The sequence below is a fragment of the Epinephelus moara genome, chromosome 9 (genome assembly GCF_006386435.1).
Source record: "Epinephelus moara isolate mb chromosome 9, YSFRI_EMoa_1.0, whole genome shotgun sequence".
In the NCBI taxonomy this organism is placed as follows: domain Eukaryota; kingdom Metazoa; phylum Chordata; class Actinopteri; order Perciformes; family Serranidae; genus Epinephelus; species Epinephelus moara.
In genome coordinates, this window is record NC_065514.1 from 35,210,242 (window position 1) to 35,235,169 (window position 24,928).

General features: G+C 40.8%; 1 protein-coding gene across 1 annotated transcript in view; it reads left to right on the forward strand.

Annotated features, from left to right (window-relative positions):
* Window positions 1–633: 633 nt before the first annotated feature.
* The window catches only part of chd1 (chromodomain helicase DNA binding protein 1), a 49,767-nt gene continuing 25,472 nt past the window's right edge, over window positions 634–24,928 (forward strand). Inside the window, exons 1-19 of the mRNA XM_050052654.1 lie at window positions 634–984; window positions 2,494–2,609; window positions 3,484–3,691; window positions 4,894–5,013; window positions 5,185–5,381; window positions 5,560–5,834; window positions 6,141–6,366; window positions 10,425–10,525; window positions 10,633–10,811; window positions 10,978–11,102; window positions 11,253–11,469; window positions 12,628–12,717; window positions 12,878–13,068; window positions 15,227–15,415; window positions 19,054–19,216; window positions 20,722–20,874; window positions 22,478–22,549; window positions 22,635–22,784; window positions 23,166–23,314. Of these exons, the coding sequence (XP_049908611.1) occupies window positions 2,557–2,609; window positions 3,484–3,691; window positions 4,894–5,013; window positions 5,185–5,381; window positions 5,560–5,834; window positions 6,141–6,366; window positions 10,425–10,525; window positions 10,633–10,811; window positions 10,978–11,102; window positions 11,253–11,469; window positions 12,628–12,717; window positions 12,878–13,068; window positions 15,227–15,415; window positions 19,054–19,216; window positions 20,722–20,874; window positions 22,478–22,549; window positions 22,635–22,784; window positions 23,166–23,314 (2,858 nt within the window). The 5' untranslated portion in view covers window positions 634–984; window positions 2,494–2,556. The remainder of the gene's footprint in view (window positions 985–2,493; window positions 2,610–3,483; window positions 3,692–4,893; window positions 5,014–5,184; window positions 5,382–5,559; window positions 5,835–6,140; window positions 6,367–10,424; window positions 10,526–10,632; window positions 10,812–10,977; window positions 11,103–11,252; window positions 11,470–12,627; window positions 12,718–12,877; window positions 13,069–15,226; window positions 15,416–19,053; window positions 19,217–20,721; window positions 20,875–22,477; window positions 22,550–22,634; window positions 22,785–23,165; window positions 23,315–24,928) is intronic.

Here is a 24,928-nt window from a genome sequence, read left to right on the forward strand (position 1 = left end):
GAATTCTAGTATTTAAAATATATTGACAAATGTGTCTGTTGTATTTTACCACTTCTGTCTTCTGGGTATGGTTTTCATATAAGCCTATACAGGTTTCTACCACATCCTCACATGCACTTTTTACTATTTTATTCCCCTTTGTTTTGTATTTACGCATGTGAAACAAATAAAGAATAAAATATCTTTCCTCAAGACAGGGAAAACTGGGTTCCAGAAGTGGAAAAAAAGAAAGCAAAGAAAGCAAATTGACTTTGTAATAAAAAAAAAATGGATCAAGAGAGGAAGGGCTGGGGGCCCACAGATACAGCTTATACATAGGGCTCAGAATGAAGTGCTACGCCTCTGCCTATCTAACAGCACGGGTCTCAGATTGTATACTGAAAGCCTCCCTTGGGTTCTTCGATCTTGCCACAGATTCCATATTTTCAAAAATTCACCATTCTAAGACGCCATTCTCTTTCCTTTCTTGCCCTAATACAACACCCTCAGTCGCAGCCATTTTCATAGCCTCATTGTTGATGTTGGAGATCGTGTATTATTCCATTTGCTCTGTGGACGTGTTTCTTGTCAGAAAATATTCGCTGCCAGATGTTCGCTGCTGATGCAGTGTGCTGAGCAGCACGGTGGGTCGTTACGTCACTGTCCGGGGTTTCCTAGTGAAGTGAACCCTACAGCGTCATGGCGGAGGCCGGTTGTCGGAAGACCCTGGATTGAAATGCCAGCTTTCTACAATCGCAGTTGACCAACGAGCACTAGACTTTGCTTTTATCTGAATCGGGAAAGGGGACTTACTTGATTTTTGGAGGGAGAGGAAAACCAACTGAACTGAATCATTTGGGGCTGCTCTCCCAAACTGGGAGATAGCTAGCTAGCGTAAGGTAGCGTTAGCTATCGCAGCTGCTAGCTTGCTAGTCAAATAAAAGAAGAAAGGACCTCTGAAGTGGAAAGGCGGATTTAAACATCAATTTAATTGGAGTTTACCAGGTAACGTACGATTACACCCGGCAAGATACAGCGTGGAGTTACTTATCCTCTAGTTCAGTGAGAAAGTAAGGTAACGTTGCATGTTGATGTAGTAAAAGCCGCGAGAAGTGAGCGGCGAATGAAAACAAGATGGAAGAGGGTGAAGTTAGGTTAGCTAATTTGGGTTTGTGGTTAATAATGAATACTAAATAAGTTAAGCACTCTACTGTGGTTCACTAGTCGCACATGCATTTGCATAGCTAGATTTTGGGGACAGCTAAACGCTGTGTATCGGCTATAACCGGAAAGTGAACATTCCAGAGGTTCCCTGCTAAGATTAACTAGCGCAAAGTTTTGTCATTTTGTTAGCTTTCGTGCTAGCCTCGTGCTTCATATAGCGTTAGCTAACGCTACTTTCCTTGGCAACCTCAGTAAACGCTGGGCTAGCATCCCTCGTACTTCATGTTTATTGAACCCATGTGGGCGTAAAATAAAAGAAATATGGCACGGCATTTAACGTATGGCCCACATGGTTGTGGCACATGTTGTAGAATTATAAAGCTAACCGTGGCATTTGTTGTTTTACAAGTGTTCTGCTCGCGTAACAAAATCATAATAGTAGCTCAACACATACGAGCTAGCAAACAGCATAGGGGATAGTCATCTCGTAGCAATAAAGTGGTCTGCATTAATCAAATCGCTGGTGGTAATACGATAGTGGCGAACAGCTGCTAGTTAATATTCTCCGGTAAAATTTGGAGATAAAAACACTGGCTGGCGCGTTGGCACTGTCTGCATACATTACTTTCAACGTACCCCGCCAATAGCTAATGTTGGCGTCAATAGCCGGTATTAGCTGGTTAGCTAAAAGCTAAACTGTAGCTACACGAAGATGACACTAATGTTGACACAAGTCCATTTACTATAAGATATTTTTTGGACTTGGCTAAGGAAAGTGTGGTTATTTACTGTTAAGAGTAGCCACGAAGCTTTGTGTGGATATGAAAACACGGTGTTGCTCCGCAGGCCTGACAGGCCTCTGCGGTGAGGGAACAAATACAGCTAAGTTACATGTAGCCACAGCTACCCATACATCTCCCGTCTGTTGTAGTTAAAGCTTGAGATATTCATAAAACAAGTGTTTTAATGTACTACAGAGACAGTCAATCTTCCTCAGAACCAAAACGGAGAGCATAAATTACTTTTCTCAAATTTTCATAATAAAATATATCTTGTGCGCAACTGTATTGACAGCTCCACAAGGACAGTTCACTGGTTGAACTTTAATGCAGGGGCTATAGTTGGTCAGGGATAATGTATTGAGCTGCAAGTGCATTTGTTTGGAAGCATCAGGATTTGTACCCACAGCCTGCCATGTTGTGCTGAATTTTAAGCACAGTTTTAGCAGATCCTCTTCTCAGATACTGCTGGGAAAGTATAACGTTACTGAAATTAGTCAGCCTTGATGAAGGCACAGTCTTGGTACTTCACAGACAATGTTTTAATTGTTATGTATATCTTTTCTTACAGGTTAACCACGTGGAACATAATAATACAGGTTGTCAGGGGGAAGTCTATATTTTGGACTTCAACATGGCTGGACGCAGCGAGGATGAAAGTGTAAGCAACAGTAGTGGAGAATCGAGGTAAATCAATTGATACTCTTTCAGAAAGGGACGGCAGAGTATTTTTGATGATAGTTACTAAAAGCTTCTCATCTCAAATTACACAGCAGCTAATATATTGATAATAATAAATGTATCTGACCCTTATTTTTACACATTAGACTGGCATCGAATGCTTTTATACCTATTGACTCTAGTTTCTGTGTCTGTGACACATCCATCTTCAGTTTGTTAACATTAAAATTTGCCATTTATAGTTACAGACTGATGTCTAATGGTATACCACTGCTATTTATAGTTTGTTGTTTACACCATACAGCATACTGCCTTGAGGTTTTACTCTTCTGGAAAGTAGTTATGGCAGCAATACTTAGCCCCTGATCTTAGTGATTGCAAGTTAAACTGTGGAAGTAGCCCAATGCCAGGTAATCCAACTCACATTAGCCTGCACATATGTAATTGACCAACACATTGCATTGCCGGATGACATTGGGTTGCGTTGTGGTAGAATTTGTGCAACGATAAACGTTTCTGCCACACATCCCTTCCTCTGTGGTGCCACTCCATCTGCATTAACAATGTTGTTTCAAATGGATGATTGGATGATGATGGCACCTGACTTTGTCTAAATAAATAAGTTACAAGCATGCGACACTTTAAGTGATTGTGACAATCTGTTTATCTTTGAACAAGGCCAGAATGGATGCCAATAAAAAAAAAGGTTCAACAGGTGTAGGGAGGGTATTGTTTTTGTTTACCAGGTATTATATTGGCACAGCAAAAAAATGTTTTGAATGAGTCTAGTATGCAAAATTGATTTGATGTGTGGATGGGTCATCTATTAATTATTAATGCACATGTATGTGTTTTGTTATTTTCTCTTTATATGTGACAGTAATTCTGATGATGAATCCGGTTCTGGATCAGGCTCGGCATCAGGGTCTGCCTCAGGCTCCAGTTCCAGCTCCTCCAGCAGCAGCAGCCAGTCAGGGAGCAGCGACTCAGGTAGTGGCTCAGACTCTGGCAGCCCATCAGATTCTGACACAGAGAAATCCAAGGAGAAGATGGAGCCGCCAAATAAGTCAAACATCGATGGAGCTGAGGTAAAGAAATGTGATTAAAAATAAATTAGCAAAGGCGGTCTCCTATTGGGCGGTATGTTAAAGTTTTCCAGCTGGCCACCATCAGCCCAACAAGTGGCGATTGCTGATATTTGCACAGGTGTATGTGCTGCACCTCCACCACCAACCGTAGTTTTAGCTGGCAGATTTTTTTTAGTGGCAAGCCTGATATATTTGCAAGTTCTCTTAGCTGTTTTCTATATTAAACAGAAAAATACAACCATACACCTTCTGAACGCTTAATTCACCAAGTTAGGCTCTACCATTTTTGGCCCAGCTGGCTGTCAGCTTGGTGTGTCAGGGCGTTTAAACGTAACTTTTTGATCCAGCCAGATGCTAAGATATTTTTTACTCTGAGACCCTCTCAATGCTATGACTGTTTAGAATTATAACATGCAATTTTTTCCCCATGATATCTGTGGCTCTAGAAAAGCATACATTTAGTCTTGTTTGCAGTCAGGACTAATTTCATATCAAAAAGTGCATCCTGCAATTTGTCAAGCTTGTTGTAGGTTTTCACTGAGTGTGTCGTATTGGCACTGCACTACAGAACTGTATCATCTGCATAAAGATGGGCGTTACAATTTTATGTAGAGGATTTTATACTGTTAATAATATATAAATTGTGAATAAGACAGGATTCAAAATATAACCATGCGGAGCTCCCTTTGACAGTGGTAAAAAGAATGAATGAGAATGATATCTTCTCAAAGTCCTGAAAGTACTTACAGGACTTATAATCAAACCAAATATCACATAGCCTCTGTAAAAGCATAAAATGACCAACAGTGTCCGCGCTTTTGTTAAATTGACAGAGTGCAGCACAATATTTCCCCTCGTCAACAGCAGATACAATATAATTTGTAACTATTTAAGTGTAAAGCAGCTGTAATTTAATTGGCATCAAAGTGCTTACAACACTGGATGAAACTATTTGGAGATGGAATTGGCGTTTTATTGCATCTCCTCAGTAACTCTACATCTAAAGTTGGGAACTGCAATATTCAGTGTTTAGATGGTTTGACCTTTACTCTACTTGACATATCTTCAGAGCACTGGCTCTGAAGCAGTGGCACAGAGTTCTTTTTGGGTGTTTAACACGGTGGTCAACTCTCGACATGTGAAAGCTTTTTAACCTGTTCACATATTTTTGGCTAACCTTCCACTATGCTCATTGATTGCAGTTCTGGAAGTCCAACCCAAGTATCCTAGCAGTGCAAAGATCTGCTATGCTCAGGAAACAGCAGCTTCAGCAGCAGCAGCAGCAGCAGAGACAAAGCTCGTCCAATAGTGGATCTGATGAGGTTTGTTTCAAATTGATCCCCAACACTTATTCTGTGCTATTCGACTGTAAACTAATCAACATCCTTTTGGAGATGTCATTAGTTTATGTAAGTGGATAACCTATAAATCAATTGAGATGGCACTATCTGATTAAAAGTGAACTTTCTGTCTTTGGTGATTATGTCTTCTAGGACTCATCAAGTAGCGATGGATCTGACTCATCAAGTGGATCCAAAAGGAGAAGAAATACAGGCTCCTCTGACTCTGGATCAGGTTCTGGATCCGGGAGTGGTTCTGGATCAGACTCATCTGCGGAGGACAACAGTGATGAAACCGCGTCGGACTATGAGCCGAGTCACAAAATCAAAAGCAGAAAGCCTCCAACCAAGTAAGCTCACAGTTGCCCTTCACATGGTTACATTATTCTCTTAAACCGTCCCCTTGTATTGGTCACCTCAGCCGTTTTAAGTATTGATCATATGACATATGATCTTAAAAGAAACACAAAGAGTGATGTGAGTTTAACTTTGCACATGTGTTGCTTTTTCTCTCTTGTCATGTCTCAGGATGAATTTTCGAAATGGGAAGAAAAGCAGTACCCAAAAGAAGAAATCCCAGAAGTGTTCTTCCTCTGAGGATGAGGATGATAACTACAAGAAGGTGGCATCTGCTGGGCCACGGCGGCAGGCCACAGTCAACATCAGCTACAAGGAGGACGAGGAGCTAAAAACTGATTCAGACGACCTGGTGGAAGTTCTGGGTGAAGATGTCCCGCAGCCTGAGGAAGACGAGTTTGAAACACTGGAGAGAGTGATGGACAGCAGGATAGGAAGGAAAAGAGGTAAAGAACATGGTGCAAGATTGATGATTAAACTGTCGCAGAACAGATTTGTTTTTTAAGCTAGAAATGGAATTTCAGGACTGTCATCAGATTTTAAGAGTTGTGGGGAAAATTAAGGTATTAGATCTTTTTTGGAAGAAGTCAGGAGATACCAGGAAGAGTGCTTAGAACACTAGTGGGACAAAAACAGCTTGAACTTCCTTTTCTCTGTACAGTTCACCAACAAAACAAAAAATCTTTGAGCCCAGTTCTAAGGATGAATAAAGAAATTTATTAGAAAGTATTTCTTTATTTTTGTCTTAACAGCAACAGGAAGTGCAACCACTGTATACGCTGTAGAAGCAGATGGGGACCCAAATACCAACTTCAGTTCTAACAAAGAGGCTGGTGAGATCCAGTATTTGATAAAGTGGAAGAACTGGGCACATATCCACAACACCTGGGAGACAGAGGAGACTCTCAAGTTACAGAACGTCAAGGGCATGAAGAAACTGGACAATTTCAAGAAGAAGGAACAGGAAAGGAAAAAATGGTAGGAACTTGTTTAATGAACCAAGCAAGGCCTTTTCACTTTATAACACTTAATCACAATCTTACAAGCAGCAAACAGTCTTACACACACACACACACACACACACACACACACACACACACACACACACGTGTGCACAGTGAGAACCCCCTTTGCACAGAGATTGCGCTATAGAGCCGCTGCGAAGTCCCTTCTTTATGCTGCCCTTGCTTTTTTGCACAGAACCAAACAATGGCATCATGTTGCTTCAGTGTATGGTTTTAGAAAGCATGCTGGCATCATTGAAGCAAAAGAGGCATGACGTGTTACAGAACAGCATCTGCCTCTAGCATTACATATAACATACATGCTGACAGTGGTCTCTAAACATAAACAATGGCATTAACAGTCATTTACCAACCCTGTTATATGGCGGCTGATCTCGCCCTCTGCTCGGAGGGTAAGGAGTTCCTGGACCTCATTGTTTTCCCAATTTGCAGACATTTTCAGTGGCTGTTCTTCTTTTATGAGTTAGCTATCAGCTACTTCCAGCTACTTTTTAAATCTCCTGCAGTTGGTTGCACACATAACACATTGTCAAAACGTCACACCCGTGCTGCCTGTGATCCCAGAACGGCAAGGTGGCATAATGGCATGAAATGGCATGAAATTCTTGCCTTGAAGAGGCAGTGTAAAAAGGGGCCAAAGCTGGCCAGTTGTTCTCTGACCATGAGCAACAGGAAGGACAAATATGACACCCACACAGAAAAAGTAATCACAGTCTCGGTTGCCAGCCCTACATATAAATGAAAGGAATGAGACATTAAAAACCTAAAAGTCACCATCTCAACTGGCTCTGACTGATTTTGTTTATTTGAACCTTAACATGTCTACCTAAACAATTGTTAATGTAATGTCTCAAAACAGCCAACGTACATAACACCAAATAATATATATAATAATATTTAATATTTATATAGCACCTTTTAAAAGCAGTGTTTACAAAGTGCTTTGACAAACAAAGCAAAACCAGAATGATCAACAACAGCAATTAAAAAAAATAGAAGACAAAAACAGCAGCAGCATTCAAAGAAAACATAGACAGTACAGCAACAACAGAAAATATAGCAAAGGCAGGCAGAGTAGCAACAGCAGGGAAAACAACAGTAAATACCAATGAAACCGTAAAAACAATAAAATAAATAAAACAAATAAAAACAAGAATGAAAATAAATATAAAAGAAGAGAGACGACATGTCATCCAGTTGAACCTTTATTCAGCATGAGTGGCAGTGTAAGCCACTGACATACCTGTCATGCTACAAGACAACCTGAAACCTCTCTGTAACTCTAAAATAGCCTCCAGCGACCGTCTGCCCCGTGTGACTGATGATGACAATTTTTGGGCCACTTTCATTGGTTAAGATTTTAATCACATTTGTCCCTCATTTATTTAAGTGGGACCACTTAAGCCATGTAGAAACATAAAACAGTTCCTCTAGGGTTTTGCTGGCTGTTTGGGATTGCAACCCTGAAATACCTGATTTCACAGCAGCTTTTCTAAAAAAAAACTTCAATGCATGTTACCATGTTAACAATGTTCTTTTTGCAATGAAACAGAATTAGAATCTGTTTTGGGTCAACAGCTGATCACCACTGTTTGATGCAATGCAGACGGAGGACCGTCCACTTTGTGAGCCACTCCCCTCCTGGTTTCTCTTCCCAATTAGCACTAAGGGTGTGCATCATCAGTTTCATCACGATACAATGATATGATATTTGCTGATATTACGTAGTCTGCCACAATACAGTTTTAAGTCAGTGTGATTCAGGGGCCTGTGATCGATTTGAGACAATATCATATTTAACACAGTCTGTTACAGATGAAGCTGCCACCTCTTTCGTTTTTGCTTTTGGCCATAAAAGATAAAAACAACACATAAATAATAAGTGCAGTAGAATTAACTTTACTCCTTTACACACATAACACAGCACATGGAATAAGTAACCCTCAGGGCTCTCTGTCAGAGAGACCTTTCTGGAAGAAATCTTTTCATTTTACTTTTTCCTAAAACTTTTGGAATATCTGGCATAGCCAGAAGACGAACTTCTCCAAACAGCCATAAAACAAGGATTAACAACAAGATCATTTTACAAAAATGTCAAATTCAGCTCCGTTATAACTGTCAATGTTCATAGACAAAACAGTTGTTTTTTTGCTAGTCACACATTATTAGCTAAAGCATGTTTACATTGCATTAATTAGTCTAGCGGCCAGCAGGCTTTTTTTTACTCCACTCAAAGCTTATGAAATTCCATATATGCTTATTATATTTCTTCTTCACCGTTGGTTAAAGTCAGTGCATCTCCAAACAGAACAACACGGTTGAATTTCAGCCTGTGTGCACGTTTTAGACGAACATAGTAAAAACAGAGCAGCTAATGTTGCGGTAGTGAGAAGTTAGCGGACTGAGATTGTGTCCAGGCAGATACCTGTTTTATCTCATGACGGCATTTTTTACATACAGCATGTGTTTTGTCTGTTGACCCATATTTTCTCTATAATCCAAAATATTTCCACACTGCTGATTTATTCCCGAGCAAATAACATTATCCTCATCATCTTTTTCTTGGCTGCTTACCGTCTGCCTGCTGCTGTCTGACAGTGACACAGAATTTTAAAAAAAAAAAGGCATAACCATTGATGATATGAATCTGTGTTTTCACTTTGCATTTATGATATTGGATCGTTGATAATTGAATCGATATATCAATCCAGATTGATGGATTGTTACACACCTAGTTAGCACAAGCTAACATAGCACAACCCAGTCTCGTCACTACTTATTATATTTTTCCACTTGGGCAGAAGCCCCAAAGCAGCGGTTCATGTCTGACACCTAGCTGTTAATCTCACACTAAAATGGCTCAACTCTGTTGCTAGACGTGTTAATAACAGGTGCTATGTGATGCCAACAGTTAGCCCTGTCCAGGATTTTCCTTGGGTTTCTTCGAGACCAAGGTGACCTGTGGTGGGGGGCATCTTGACTGTAGCTGTACTTTTAGATACGATCCCCTCCTCTATTAAATATGAAAGGAGGCCCCCCACATGCTTGAGCTTTATACTGCTGACTTGTATAATCAGAACAGACATGTCCTGTGATTTTCAGCCTTCTATGATTGTATTTACCCTTTACAGCAGGCACATCCTGACAGCTGAGAATATTACTGTCAGTTATTGTCCTCCCCTCTATTAAATATGAAAGGAGGCTGAAATGTGTGTTTCTCTTCTATAATACACATTCTACATCTCGGGGGCGACGTCTTTCCACATACGGGCTTCCTTCACCTTTTAAACGGGGCAGAGCTCCGCAGGAAACAGTAGGAGAGACACAGCCTGAGGGGGAACCGGGATCTGACACAACACCGGAGGGAGAAGCAGGTCCTTGGAGCTAGGCGCCGGACGGAAAAACAAGCACGTCACACCGAATGCGCGCCGCTACAGCGTTGCTTTGAGTTGTGGGCGCGCATGACGCGCGCCTACATTGAAAGTAATGGGTTTGTGTGCACAAAAGACGCTACATCTGAACGCCCCCCATGCACACACTCGCTCTTTAACCAAGGCAAAATCACCCAGGTGGCCCGCCTTTGTCTTAGATAGGCAGGGAAAACCCTGCTGTCACTGTGTGTGAGTCCTCCCTGGCACAGAGCTCTGGTTAAATTTGTGATTAAGTTGCAGTGGTTGGACAAAATTGCTAGGTTGTGCAGAATTCAAGGGGCTTGGCTGAATTTGCGTCAATAGTTGCAATTGCAACATAGTGAAATCCCAGAGGGACTGATTAAAGGGTTAGGTTACCCTGGTTTGTCTTTTGCTGCAGCACTGTCAGTGCCTACAGTTTCCTAGTCTCTTCAGGGATCCAAACCAGTCAACTTCTGGTCACTAGCTTGCCCATTTCTTATGAGAATTTGTCAAATTAAAAATCTTATTTAATACTTTCTGAAAAATGTTTGGTTTGGTGCAGCTTAGGAATGGAATGCACGCTATTGCTTATTTTCTAATGCTGTTGTCCTCTCCCCAGGTTAAAGGCGGCTTCACCAGAAGATATAGAGTATTTCAACTGTCAGGAAGAACTGATGGATGACCTGCACTCGCAGTACCAGCTTGTAGAGAGAATCATAGGTGCACTTTCTACAGGGTGTATCACTTGTTGTTTGAATTAAGTGTTTTACCCCAGTGATGCCACTGGATTTGTGTAACTAAATAGGTCTCTGATTTCTTTTGAGCAGGGCATTCAAACCAGAAGTCAGCGGCTGGTTACCCAGACTACTTGTGCAAGTGGCAGGGTTTACCATACTCAGAGTGTAGCTGGGAAGATGGTGCTCTGATTGCTAGAAAGTTCCAGAAATGTATTGATGACTACATGAGCAGAAACCAGTCCAAGACCATTCCATCCAGAGACTGCAAGGTAATACACTGCCTAGCCTTGGTTAGTAATACGTTACGCCTTGGGAGAATGATAGAGTTCCAAATTGAATTTAACTTGGTGTGATCTCTTCTGTGTCATTTTCAGTCTGAAATAAACTGAGTTTTATTTTAACACTGACCTCATCAACTGCTGTTCTTTCTTGTAGGTACTCAAACAGAGACCCAGGTTTGTGCCCATGAAGAAGCAGCCAGCTTACATAGGAGGTGATGGACTAGAGCTCCGAGACTACCAGTTGGACAGTTTGAACTGGATGGCCCACTCCTGGTGCAAGTATGTCTTAAGCAATCCTTAATTGTCATTTTGCATTTGAATGTCCATTCTGTAATTATGGGGAAAATGCAACATTGCTCAGCAGTGTTTAGCAGATCCACAATCTCAACTTTTACTGTTTTTCCTCTTCTGCTCTGTCTTCATTCATAGAGGCAACAGTTGCATCCTTGCTGATGAGATGGGTTTAGGGAAGACCATCCAGACAATCTCCTTCCTCAACTACCTGTTTAATGAGCACCAACTGTATGGACCCTTCCTGCTGGTTGTGCCTCTCTCAACACTAACCTCCTGGCAGAGAGAAATCCATCTCTGGGCCCCTCAGATGAATGTTGTGGTCTACCTAGGAGACATCAGTAGCAGGAACATGGTATTGTGGTTCAAATACGTGTTACACACACACACACACACACACACACACACACACATAGTTTCTGCACAGTAGAGGCTGACATTTTTTCGGGAGTCCCACGGGTCACGTGATTCCCCTGGGATTCCCACGGGATGGGAATCAGTTTCACTTTTCTTCACGTGATTGGGACGGGATGGGAAAAAAAGTCAACGGGAGCGGCCGGGACTGGGAATCATAATTAGGCCTGTTGCGATATGCGAGTCGGTTAATTGCACGGTAAATTAAAAGGGATTAATTGCCATATTCATGCGTGTTTGTTTTCCTCGTCTCTCTCCATCAAAGAGACTGGACGACAAGAGCGTTCACTTCCGTGCATTGTCTGGCAGCCAGATGAGTTGGTTCATTAGCATAATGAACGGAGGGAAAGCTCTTGTCATCGAGTGTCTTTGTCTCTGTGAGGGAGGCGGGGCTATGGGCTACACACATACACACACACACACACACACACACACACACACACACACACACACACAGTGCGATCTTGTGAGGGGGAGACGAGGCGGAGGAGAAAACAGAGTTGAGCGTAAGAGAAAGACAGGGAACTTGTTCCTAAACCAAATGCCACGGCCCCTGTGTGGGAGTGTTTTGGATTTAAACCAAATGACAGAGGGCAGCCCAGTAATTTGGATGAGCTGGTGTGCCGGGTTTGTTCTAAAACCATCTCAACAAAAAGAGCGAATACGACCAACTTAACTGCACACCTGCTACAACAGTAACATGCTGCTCTAACACTGATGCNATATGTATAAACAGTATATATAAAATATAACAGTATTTTTTTTTTTTTTTTTTTTATATACTGTAACTGAAACACAACACGGGAGTGGGATGGGACAGGAGTCATTCTTGTGGGACTGGGACGGGACAGGATTTCTTTTTTCCTTTTTCATGGGATTGGGACAGGATGGGATTATTTTTGCGGGAGTGGGATGGGATGCGACTGAAAATCCACTCCCGTGTCACCCTCTGCTGCACAGTATTGATACAATTTTATGATCCCTTTTCTTTGTAATTTAAGGGTGAGATGTATGGATACAAGCAGCAAATGCATCAGTTTGTTAATGTCTGTAGTAACATATTTCAGGTTTCCTTTTCACCTGTGTTTGCATTTAATAGATCCGGACACATGAGTGGATGCACGTCCATAGCAAGAGACTGAAATTTAACATCCTTCTCACAACATATGAGATTCTCCTCAAAGACAAGGTCAGCTACTTATTTTTATCATGGACCATGATGTTGGACTATTGTTGTTAATCACTTAATCGCCTTTATTTTTGACATGAAATGAATTAATAAAGGTCATTCCTAAAGCTGTGGAGTATAATATTAGTCCATGTAAAACTTGTAATATTTGTGTCTCCAGTCATTTTTGGGCAGCGTTAACTGGGCATTCATTGGTGTGGATGAGGCTCACCGACTGAAGAATGATGACTCCCTCCTCTACAAGACCATGATTGACTTCAAGTCCAATCACAGGCTTCTGATCACTGGAACGCCACTGCAGAACTCCCTGAAAGAGCTCTGGTCCCTGCTGCACTTCATTATGCCTGAGAAGTAGGCCATATCAATTGTTAGGCTCAAAGACAAACATAGTTTTCTCCTAGCTGCAGTGATATAGAAGTGTTGTTTGAATATGTTCAGTACTCCTTAATACCAGAACAAGTTAGCAAAATAAAGCTTCTCAGCTTGTTCTTAAAGAAGTACTCCATTGATTTTTACACACCAGGTTGTGTTTACACGTCTTGGGGAGAACTCCTGCATTTAAGTAAACGTCAGTTGTGGCTGAAAATATCTGGGGCTGTGGAATTAGAGAGACGTGAGCTTACCAGATCTCTGTAGCCTGCTTGTCATCTCTGCTTGAGATTAGTGGCTCAAGGCAGTATTATTTATTACAAGCATACCACTTACCTAAATCGCTGACCAAACTGTTGGAGGTCCAGTTGCATTGTGGGTAGTGCAGGCATCATGTTTTGGCAAGGAAGAAGAATGTGTGTAACAAAAGGAATGATATGTCTGGTTCTGCTGCTTCAACTCTTCAGACTTTTATAAAATTTTATTTTTAACAAAGAAAAAAAACAGCTCTCATATTAAGACCCAGATCAGACTGCTTTACCAAATTTTACGCAATTGGTGCAGCAACAAAATGACACTGTGTCCTTACAACAAACAAGCATCCCACTATTATCACATTGCATCTAACATTGGAGCTTTCTGTTGTCACTGTATCCATTAAATAGGCACTTCTATTACCTCGTGTACAGACCACTTAAATATCAGCTGTGCACTCAAGATCATACTGGATATGTAACCACTTAAAAGATGAGGGTGTAGCCTACTTGCTATCTCCCTCCGTTTGTAACGTTACTTTTAAAACAGAAAAAAACTTTTCATATTGTGATGTTTACTGGAAATGACAAACTTTTAGCTCCACGGGGAACTCCCTCAAGCCAGCCTCCACCTATGTTGTAAATAATAAAGGAGGTGTCATAGAAATAATTCCTCACTTCAGCTTCATGAATTAGATGCTCCTGTCCATTGCAGCACTTTCAAAGGGAGCGACAGGTAGCTTATTAATAGAAACAGGCCATCCGGAAAAAAACTTGAGCTCAAAACGGTACATTGCGTCGCTCGCGGCTAATTAGGACACCTGCTTTGCTGGATTGGTGCCCTTTTAGTTTTCTTGAGAGACTGTGCCATGTCTCCTCTTGTCACCCCAAAAAACACATAAAAGTTCTAGTAAACAAACACAGCGTGTGCAGCTCTGCCACTCCCACATCTACTAAACTTTGTTTGCTGTCATTTTGCCGTGCTCTCTGCCTGTCAGACACTGTTGTCTCCATTAGTCCATTTATAAAAAAACATGTTCATCAGGTTGACATATTGCTAATTACTAACGCAATACAAGTTGGATTTAGCACTTTGACACTATTAACACAGGTTGGTTATGCCTGAACATATCATAATGACCAATGTCGGTCCAGCCATTTTGCATAAAATCAGACCAGTTTAAGCTCATACACCAGACAGGACCGGCAAAACCGGAAGTCGACCCAACTCTAATTTGTATTCATTTTATTTCTGCCTTTCCTAAAGTCTTTGATTTTCCTCCTGTGAAGTACTGGGTAGTTTTAATTCTTCAAGCCTCAATTATTCAAAGAGGCAACCTGACAAAAGACATGGGGAAACTCGTTAGGCATATACAACATGGGATAGGGGACACAAGTGGACTTCATTTAAAGGGGTCACAAGTTTAAACGTTTGGCAACCACTATTTCAGCATTTTTTCCAAACTGTCAAACCCTTTGTCACATACAAAATTGAATAGGAAATGGCAGCATGATCCCAGAATGTGGGAAAGAATGTACAGCCAGCTATTATTTATCAGAGCAGAGTGCTTCCAAAGTGTCAGCAACCACTTTTTCTAAGTCCAGTCCCAACAAAATAGAAGCTGGGCTTCATTTTTCCTGCTTTATCCAATACAGCAGCACACTGAAAAGGTCCTGAAATGTGGTGGTAGAGCAGTATATCATGAAATGCTCAATGGTAGAAACTAATCTTTGAAAATCTTTGTACGAAGTAAGAGGGATAAAACTTTTTGCATGTTTTGCTTCTAAGGAGGAATAAATGAGCAGTTTTGTCCTGTGTCTTGTACCATGAGTTGACTGTATTGCTACACCTCCACTGATGTATGTTGTATATCTTGTTTCTCAAGGTTTCACTCTTGGGAGCTGTTTGAGGAGGAGCATGGTAAAGGCAGGGATTCGGGCTACACCAGTCTGCATAAAGAGCTGGAACCTTTTTTACTGCGCCGAGTCAAGAAGGATGTGGAGAAATCTCTTCCTGCCAAAGTGGAGCAGATCCTCAGAGTGGAAATGAGTGCTATCCAGAAACAGTATTACAAGTAAGAGCTGGACAATACCCTTTAAATCAGAAATGTGTTGACATTTTATTTCTTGTCATTATGCAACTCTAAGTAGTGCTCAGCTATAAAACAATCTTGATAAGTGATCAGGATCAAAATTATGTCCGTAACAGTGGTAAGCTTTGGACATTTTTAATTGACAACAGCAGTCAGTGTGCAGCCTCTCTCCTCTACCTCTGCTCTGTGTCGCTGGTGGACAGCAGTTTAACTTTAGAGCAGAGCCCACAAAGAAAGAATGAAACGCACTCAAGAATATGTTTTACTGGATTCAGTGACATCAATGCCCTTTATCCATAAGTGCAACAAAAGGGAGACAATATAAATTCAATTTTTCAAACACATGTTGAACAAGAAGAACTCAAACTTGCAGAAATATGGTGTCCTCAGCCACTTTGCCTGCCGTAACTTGCTGCCTCCTGTTAATCCACATTTGTATTACACGGTCATGGAGCTAATGACTAATCTATGCTAAATTGCTGAAGATAAACTCACATTATCTTCCAAAGCTGAGCAAAATGTTGATTTAAAAAAAGGTAACACGAGGTCAGTTATATGGAATTAGATGGGTATCTCCTGAGTGATGAAGCACAGATTAAGACGTTCTGCAGATTATGCCGTCGGGACAGGAAAGACAACAAATCTTTTCCATCACCTGAAAAGGTAACATCCCAGTGACAACACCATTATTTTTATAAATTACAAGGCAAGCTAACTTGTATTGTTTTGTTAAGGCAGATAAAGCAAGTTTTCAAAGTTAAATGTTTTCATGTACAGGGTTCTGGAAAACCTGGAAAAATCATGGAATTTCACAATCACATTTACCAGGCCTGGGAAAGTCATGAAATTAGTCAAAGTCATTAAAAGTTTAGGAAAAGTGATGGACTTTTGTTGTGTATAATGAAATTGTAACAATAATGTTTCGTGGATAATAGGGTTGTGCCAATGGGCGATCCGATCGCCCATCGGCGATAGAAGGGTTGTTTCACGATGTCTTTTTTATATGACGATGCAATCGCGAGGTGTGGGGGGAAGACAGCGCGTATGTGGAGCATGCTGACGAGATCGAGGCTGAACGAGGCTGAGTGAGAGGAGACAGGGAGGCTGCTTAGTGAGAGAGCGGAGGGTGGGGGGAAGGGGGGGGGGAGATCAACGCCTCCGCCCGCTCGACACAAGCATACTCGGGCGTACTATAAGCAGAGCGGACTCCGCGAGGAATGTCCGCAGTCATTCGGGCTTTCATAGTCGAGCGCATTTCCGCGTTGTAGTTTCCTGTAAAAATGTCCATGAAAAATCCCCGCGATGTGAAAAATACATGCCGAGCAGTCACTGGTGCGCGGAGCGGAGTCCGCCCGAGTATGTTCGGGCCTTAACGCGCATGTCGCATGGCAGAGCGGTGAACAAACCAAACAACACAATGTCAGGAGAAATTGAAAAGATATGCCGTCTATGTAAAGTCAACTTGCTAATTAAGGAGCCATTATATGTTCAAGAGTTTTATAAAGCTGCTCAAACGCCAAAGAGAGGCTATAAGTGAACGTTTCAGCTGCGACGCGTAATGACGATTTCACTAGATGGCGATAGGACGATAGGACAAGATCGCCCAACTCTAGTGGATAATCTTCCACATAGCATAACATTATGGCAAATTTATCTTCTGCAGCTAATGACTTAATGTAGATCTAATGTGTTGATGTTTGACAATGTTTAGTTTACCATTGTGTATGTTTCGTCATTACTTGCCTGGGTTCGTCTCATCCTTCCTGTATGCCAGCTGGCTGAAATTATGTTTCAATAGAGTGTGAATCTGTTATATTTTTAAAAAAAAAGCTGGGCAAGTGGGCCAAGTAAAAAAAAAAAACCCTTTATTATGGGTGCTTAAAAAGTCATGGAAAGTTTGGAAATTTTGTCCATGTGTGGGAATGCTGCATTCAGTATATTCTTTTATCACAAAATATGTTTAAAACCAGGCTGTGTTTGCACAGTTAAATGTTTATGCTACTCATTTTGATATGTTAATAAACTATATTCTAAATTTCACTAATGAACCCTTGTTTCTCCAGGCTTCAGTTGTTATCAGGATACTCTGCAAACTAGTGGCATTATCAAATTATAAATTGTGGTTAATATTGATATTGCTCAATATCAAAAAAACAACAAAAAAAACACTGTCATCATATTTTTTGCCATGTTGTCCAGCTTTACCTTTAGCTAAACCATGAGTGCTTTAAAGGTGATTTGTGCTGACTTGAAAGCGGTAATGTGTAGAAAACTTTGATCCAAAACCATTTTATTTTGACGACATGAACAGTGGCCCCGCCACTACTGTCCCCGACATAGTAAAAATACTGTAAAGCCATATTTCCGTTTTCGGAATGGTACCTTTTGGGACTAAAAGTAACCCTTCCGACATGGTAAGTAGTTTAGCATTTCCACCAAACAGTACTCTTATAAGTGGGCGGGATTGTTGTCACTCACTGCTCCGTCCAGCACTCACTGTATTTCCTTTTCACTGATGACACAGAGGGAAGCCTCGAAGATCAACTCATTACTAAAAGTGTATGTAATCCAAGAGAGACAATAAAAACGAATGGAATAGTAAAATTTGTCATACTGAAATTTAAGGTGTGCTGATGGATTCACGTTGTCAACTCATACATTTAGTAACAAACAAACGTTCCACAGTTGGGCAGTCAGCCCAGTGAATTACATTTTTTTTTCTCAGTCTCCAGCAACTGCGAGAAGCAGCAAAACATCCTCTCATTTCTCATTTCATTCCTCCCCGTTAAAGGGTTTTTTTTGGGGAGTTTTTCCTTATCCGCTGCGAGGGTCATAAGGACAGAGGGATGTCATATGCTGTAAAGCCCTGTGAGGCAAATTGTGATTTGTGATATTGGGCTTTATAAATAAAATTGATTGATTGATTGATCATTTTATAGTTATAGTTTACTAGTGTAACTAAGACTTGCCACAGTATGAACAGTGGTTACTAAGCCTCAAAACCAGCCAGAACTCAGCCCTGAGCAAGAGTGACAGTCCTCTATTGACCAATTGACGGACCGCATTGTCTCTGGCTCCACCTTTTAGTACCAGATCTGTGTTCTAGCTTCCCTAACAGAGGGGTGACCAAAAATGGGAACGGTTAGGAATGGTTCCATTGGTACCATCCACAACTTTTCACAGTGGAAATGGGGGAAAAAAATGCGTACTGAACTGAATTGAACCGTAACGGACTGCTTGGTGGAAACAGGGCTAAGACTCTGGTGAAGATGTGCTGCCAGTGAGAAGATGAAATATGAACCAGGAAGCCCAGATTAAAGTCTTCTTAGGTGCCAATGCAGGCTTTACTGAAATGAATGATGATCCTGAGTTGTTTGGTTCAGCAATACTGAGAGTCTAAACACAGCTTTATTTCCCCCACCATACTCAGAGATCCTTAGAAGTGTCGTGCAGCTCAGTCAGTTGATCTGTGTTCACCTTCTACTTGAGTGATAGAGTTTGTCATTATGAAACAGGACATGTTTTGTTAATCTAGTTTTGCAGCTTGACATTTTAGCATAATTTATAGAATAGAATATTAATAGTGTGTCTGTGTCTGTCTGTCTCCTGTTTGTGATTAGATGGATCCTGACCAGGAACTACAAGGCCCTGAGTAAAGGTACCAAAGGCAGCACTTCAGGCTTCCTGAACATCATGATGGAGCTGAAGAAGTGTTGTAACCACTGTTACCTTATCAAACCCCCAGAGGACAACGAGTTCCTCAACAGAGCTGACGCCTTACAGGTCTGTTTATCTTCTGTTATTGTCTTGCAACATCAGGGCTTTGGTTAGTCCTGACAAATGGTATGTTGTTTTGTAATTTAAAGTCTGGATAAGAAAAAATAATAATATGTGTAGTGAGTTTGTCCCACCAAAGAAAAAGATGTTGTTTACCACCCAACCCAATTAAATGATTAGAAAAATCGCCAAATATATAAAATTACGTTTCAAAAGTGTAAAAAAGCAGTATTCTCTGCTTTCAGACACTGGGGACGTGTCTGCTTTCAGACACTGAGCCGAACAAGTTGAGAACACACTTGCACCTTGATCAGCAGTAGTGGCAACCCATTTCACATTGTTGACATATCAGGAATATCGACCGTTGGAGGTCACAACAAAGAGTGTATTTGTGTTATGTGGGGGTATGTTGGGAGGTGGGGGAAGGCTTAAGGAGTTTTATCCACAAAAGATGAGGCTAATTGAAACAATTTGGACCAACTAAGTGTGTGTGCTTAAATCCAGCAGGATACCAAATGAACACCGTTTAATGTACAGCAGAGTCCTGCTGTACATTAAACGGTGCACAAAAGCTGCACAAAAACAGCTGATTTGCGGGTGGTTTTTAAAAAAACATTTTTTCCCGGGTTCGGATCTGGGTGGAAAAAATAACATGCGGGTCGGATCGCGGGTTTTAGATAAACACATTAGTCATTAGTTCGGTAAACTACAGATAACTATCTTGGTCATTATTTACTCTCTGAGGATCGCCTCCACTATTTCGCAACGGTCATTGGTTCAGCTGTTTACATGCGTTTCACCATCTAATAACACAATTTGTGATTGGACGACAGAATCAACGTGGCTGCCACCGTCTAACAAGCGCCGCTTCCAAAACAGTAAATAATTATTTAGGTATTTGAGAAATAAGTGGATAAAACGTACAACTATCACTTTATAATGTTTCTGAAGTGTTTCCCTGATGGATTACTTCTCTCCTTGATGGATTCTAAAAACACGTGATGGCTCATAACTGCTGAACGTCGCTCTGGACAGAAAGTAAGTCTATTATTACACATGTAAAGTTCCTTTACATAGATTAAAAGTTTAAAAGCATTAAACGTAACAAACGAGTGCTTTTACACTCGTATGGGAGAAGAACACAGAGGGTTGATGATGGAGCTGAAGTCAGGTTTTTATTGTGAGAGCTGCTTCATTCAGGTCGTTGTTTACTTACTGGCACCTTAACTGTGGCGATATGCTGTTCAGTATTCAGCCAATATGACCCAAAATGATTACTTTAAATCCGGGTTATGGGTCGGGCTGCGGGTCATGTTTCATCGGGTCGGACCGGGTTGCGGTACTAATTGGCCTGATGCGCGGGTTTGCGGTTCGGGGGCGGGTTTGTACGTCGCCGGGTCGGGTCGGGGCGGATCTTGAAAACTGGACCCGTGCAGGACTCTGATGTACAGTATACTGATTTCATAATATTACTTGGAGAAGAGAGACTGTAACCCTTCTTTTCCCGACAGCAACTGATCCGCAGCAGTGGGAAGCTGGTTCTGTTGGACAAACTGCTGGTGCGTTTGAAAGAGCGAGGTCACAGAGTTCTCATCTTCTCCCAGATGGTACGGATGCTGGATATCCTAGCTGAATACCTGAGGAGCCGACAGTTTCTCTTTCAGGTAGCTACACACAGTTTTCACATAACCATCAACACATAACAGATGCACCTGCAGGGTTTTCCCTAGATATTTAGAGGGCATAAGTGCTGGAGTTGGGTGTGGCTTACAGGAGGGCTGGCAAAATAGAGAATATCAAATATCACAATACTTTTGACCAAATACCTCAATATCGATATTTTGATGATATTGTAGCGGTGACTGATTATGCTTTTACAAAATATTTACACAGTGTGATTGTTGATAAGTAGTAATGTGTATATATTGATTAAGTGGGTAAAGACAAATAATAGAACAGCTAGAGCAGTCTGGTAGTTCTGAACATTAGATAAAATAAGATAAGATACATCTTTATTGATCCCACAATTGAGAAATTCCAGTGTTATAGCAGTCAAGGAGAAAGAGTCAGATTAAAAATTTCAAAATTTAAACTTAAAACCTCTTCCACATATCACTCTTGATATAATATTTTGCCCAGCCCTAGTTTGAAGGCTCTCCTCCAAGACAATTTAAAGATTTTTGACTTAAAAATATTCAGTTTCACATCATTTTGGACCATAATTATTACTATAGATGAAAAAAAATGCTTGAGGACAAAACTTGCTGTATTAATACACTTATCACAGCCTTTATCTGAATATTTAAATCTTTTGTATTCTTTTATATTTAACAAAATGAGCTTGCTAATAATAATTATAATAATTATAATAGCCTAGACAGTGGGTTCCCAACTTCCAGGCACCCCTACCTGCCCATTTTCCACATCTGTCTGCTCTAGCACATCTGAACCAGCTGATGCTCATCCAACAGTAAGGGCTGCTGAGTTGCATCAGGTGTATTCAAAGCATAATACATGTAAGCATCAATTTTCTTGCACTTATTTGCTAACTTGCAAATTTGGCACTCAAGTAGTGTGTGTGTCATTTTCTCCGTGCTTATCTTCGTGTATTAGTAAAAGCCAGTTACAACCTGACATTCTAACAGAATAACTGGCAGACAACCGGCAATATCATAAACTGCTTTTTACTTGTAGGACCAGTATTAGGGATGCACGATATTGAATTTCTTTTCGATATCCGACATGCTGATATCCATTTTTCCCCCACCTAATTTTTGTCATCATCAAGTCTCATCTGTAGTTGAATTAACATGATATTATGCATGCATACTCTTATCATGATGGCCCACCAGCAGATGGAGACATTAAATGGAATGCTTTTCAATGTATGTAAAATTAATTCATTGTGCAAAATAAGAAAAAGCATGTTTGCCAATTCTGAGAGTTCATTTCAAAGCTGTTACTTGCCAATACTGATGGTGTGCCGATATTATTGTACATCCCTAGGTAGTATACCTTCTAATCAATTCAATCATATCTCATTAAGTGAGATTTACACCATTGTACCAGTGCTTACAGCGATTAAGCCAACTTTTGGCTTTTTAGCCACAAAAACCCTGAGGCGTCTAAGCCATAAAAATGGTAGGGAAAACCCTTTGCTGTACATACATACACAGATATGCTCCACAATCTTCTGGAATTTCCTTCTAGCTGAAGAGAAGCAGTGAAATGTCATCAACACATTGATATAAATTTCTGAATTTGTAGAGATTAGACGGCTCCATCAAAGGGGAGATGAGGAAGCAGGCGTTGGATCATTTTAATGCTGAGGGCTCAGAGGTAAGTTCATACAGTAAATGCAGTTCGTGCTTTTAGGAAAAAAACAGTACTTAAACATATAGTGAACCGCCTCTTGTGTCCCCAGGATTTCTGCTTTTTGTTATCAACGCGTGCGGGTGGTCTGGGAATCAATCTGGCATCAGCTGACACAGTAGTCATCTTTGACTCAGACTGGAACCCCCAGAATGATCTCCAAGCCCAGGCCAGAGCCCACAGGATCGGACAGAAAAGACAGGTAAGCAACAACTGTCATAAACCTCCAACCATTTTTAATTCTTTGTTTGTTGTAATGTATGTATGTACCATCAGTTTTTGGTATCGTTACATCCTTACTACCTAGTATATGTGTCAAATGAATATAGGGGAGTTAAAACCCTAGCATCTCCCTCTGAAATGTATTGGTGTACAATTACACAAGTACCTCAACATTCAAGTACAGTATTTCAGTAAATGTACTTAATTACATTCCACAAATATGGCTTTCTAGCTGTATTCAGATCATCCTTAGTGGACATAGATTATCTACCTAATCCAAATGCAGTGCCAGAATGTGTTTAAATGCTATTCTGTTACTATAGACAGTATACAGTACTGCTGTCTGCTTGTGGACTTGCAGGTGAATATCTACCGTCTGGTGACGAAGGGCTCAGTGGAGGAGGACATCATTGAGAGGGCGAAGAAGAAAATGGTGCTGGACCACCTTGTCATTCAGAGGATGGATACTACGGGGAAAACTGTCCTCCATACTGGTGCTGCTCCCTCCAGGCAAGCAACACATACTAGAGCTATGCAACTTAAGCCTAGTTCACATTACACGATTTCCACCCAGATTATGCGTTGCAGAGACTATCGTAATCTTTTGAGTGTTCATACCTGGTGACGTGTGTTTCTGTCAGTGGGAGTCTCGCCAACTGCGTTACGACCTGTGTGTGCACACCAAGATTTCTCCACCGAGAATCAAATCAACTAACAGCAGCCTTCACTTTTGAAGAGCTGTCATGCTGATACACGTGCACCTTGCAGCAGCAGCCTGTGAAAAACTGATTCTTGCGACTGCAGATGGGCAAAATGAAAATCATTCGTCATCAACCATTGTCATCTGTTGTTTGGAAATATTTTGGATTTAGGAGAGAACGAATTCTATGCCAGGAAAGGATGAGATGGCAAAGCAACACAAATAACTTGTTAAACCAATTGAATAAACACTACAGTCTGCAGTACCATGAATGCATGTAGGCCAAAAAGAGTAATGTTGCTAACGTTATCAAGTTTTTACTGTGTATTTATTAGTTTATATACACATAAACTAATAAATACACAGTAAAAACTCACAAAATGTTAAGAAAGGTAGTATTTTTACATCAATGGTCCTTATTAAACAGAGAAATACAACTGTACACTGTTGGAATTGGCGTTTCTCTCGGTTATGGAACTGAGACTGGTTTAATCGCCTTATTAACTCACTTCATTCAAACTCATCAGAAACAAAATAAAACTCACCCACACTGCCTTGGTTACTCCTGCTACTCATCCAGTTAGTTTGTCCATTGTTACAACAATCACCAACTTGCTGTTGTTGCTGTCTGTCATTGCTGGCTGACTGTTTACAGTCCTATGCCCCAGACAGGTGCTGCAAAAAAAACAAAAAAAGAAAACACACACACACACAAGAGGTTGTGCAAAGCACATGTGCTGCTTATGCAGCACTTGTGTTTCAGGCATTGCCCATCCAAGACTCGATGTCCATTGTCTTTTAGCTCAGCTGCCTGTTCCATCAGTAGTGACCTGAGACTGACCTCTACTGGCGTGTGCTGCGCACTACATGTAATGAGTGATATAGAGAGAGGAGTGACCATAGACATATATACATAGACGCCGCATCGAGTGCCTGAGCGCATCCTCGCCGGCCGCCATCTTGGATGGGTCTCGCTTCGCCTCCACAGTGCATTCACTTCTATTGAGGAAGGAGCTGTATGCACAAGTAAAATAGAATAACTCACTGAATTTTCAACTGATTTTCACGCGGTTTGGTTTGTTATTTTAGTTTGCAACAGCATGTTATTTAGGTCACAACACAGCTATTTTATTCACCTCAACCCCAGAGTGGGATGGATATATATATAGATATATAGATAGATAGATAGATAGATAGATATAGATATACACGCACATATACACATATATATATATATAGATATATATATCTATATATATATAGATATATATATAGGCTGTACTTTATATACTGTATAAACACAATATACACAATACAAAACATAGTATAGCATATTAATAATATAGCATATTAATAAATTTATTAATATATTTTAATAAAGAAAAAGCTTGATTGTTGATTGAGTTTATTTCTCACACACACTC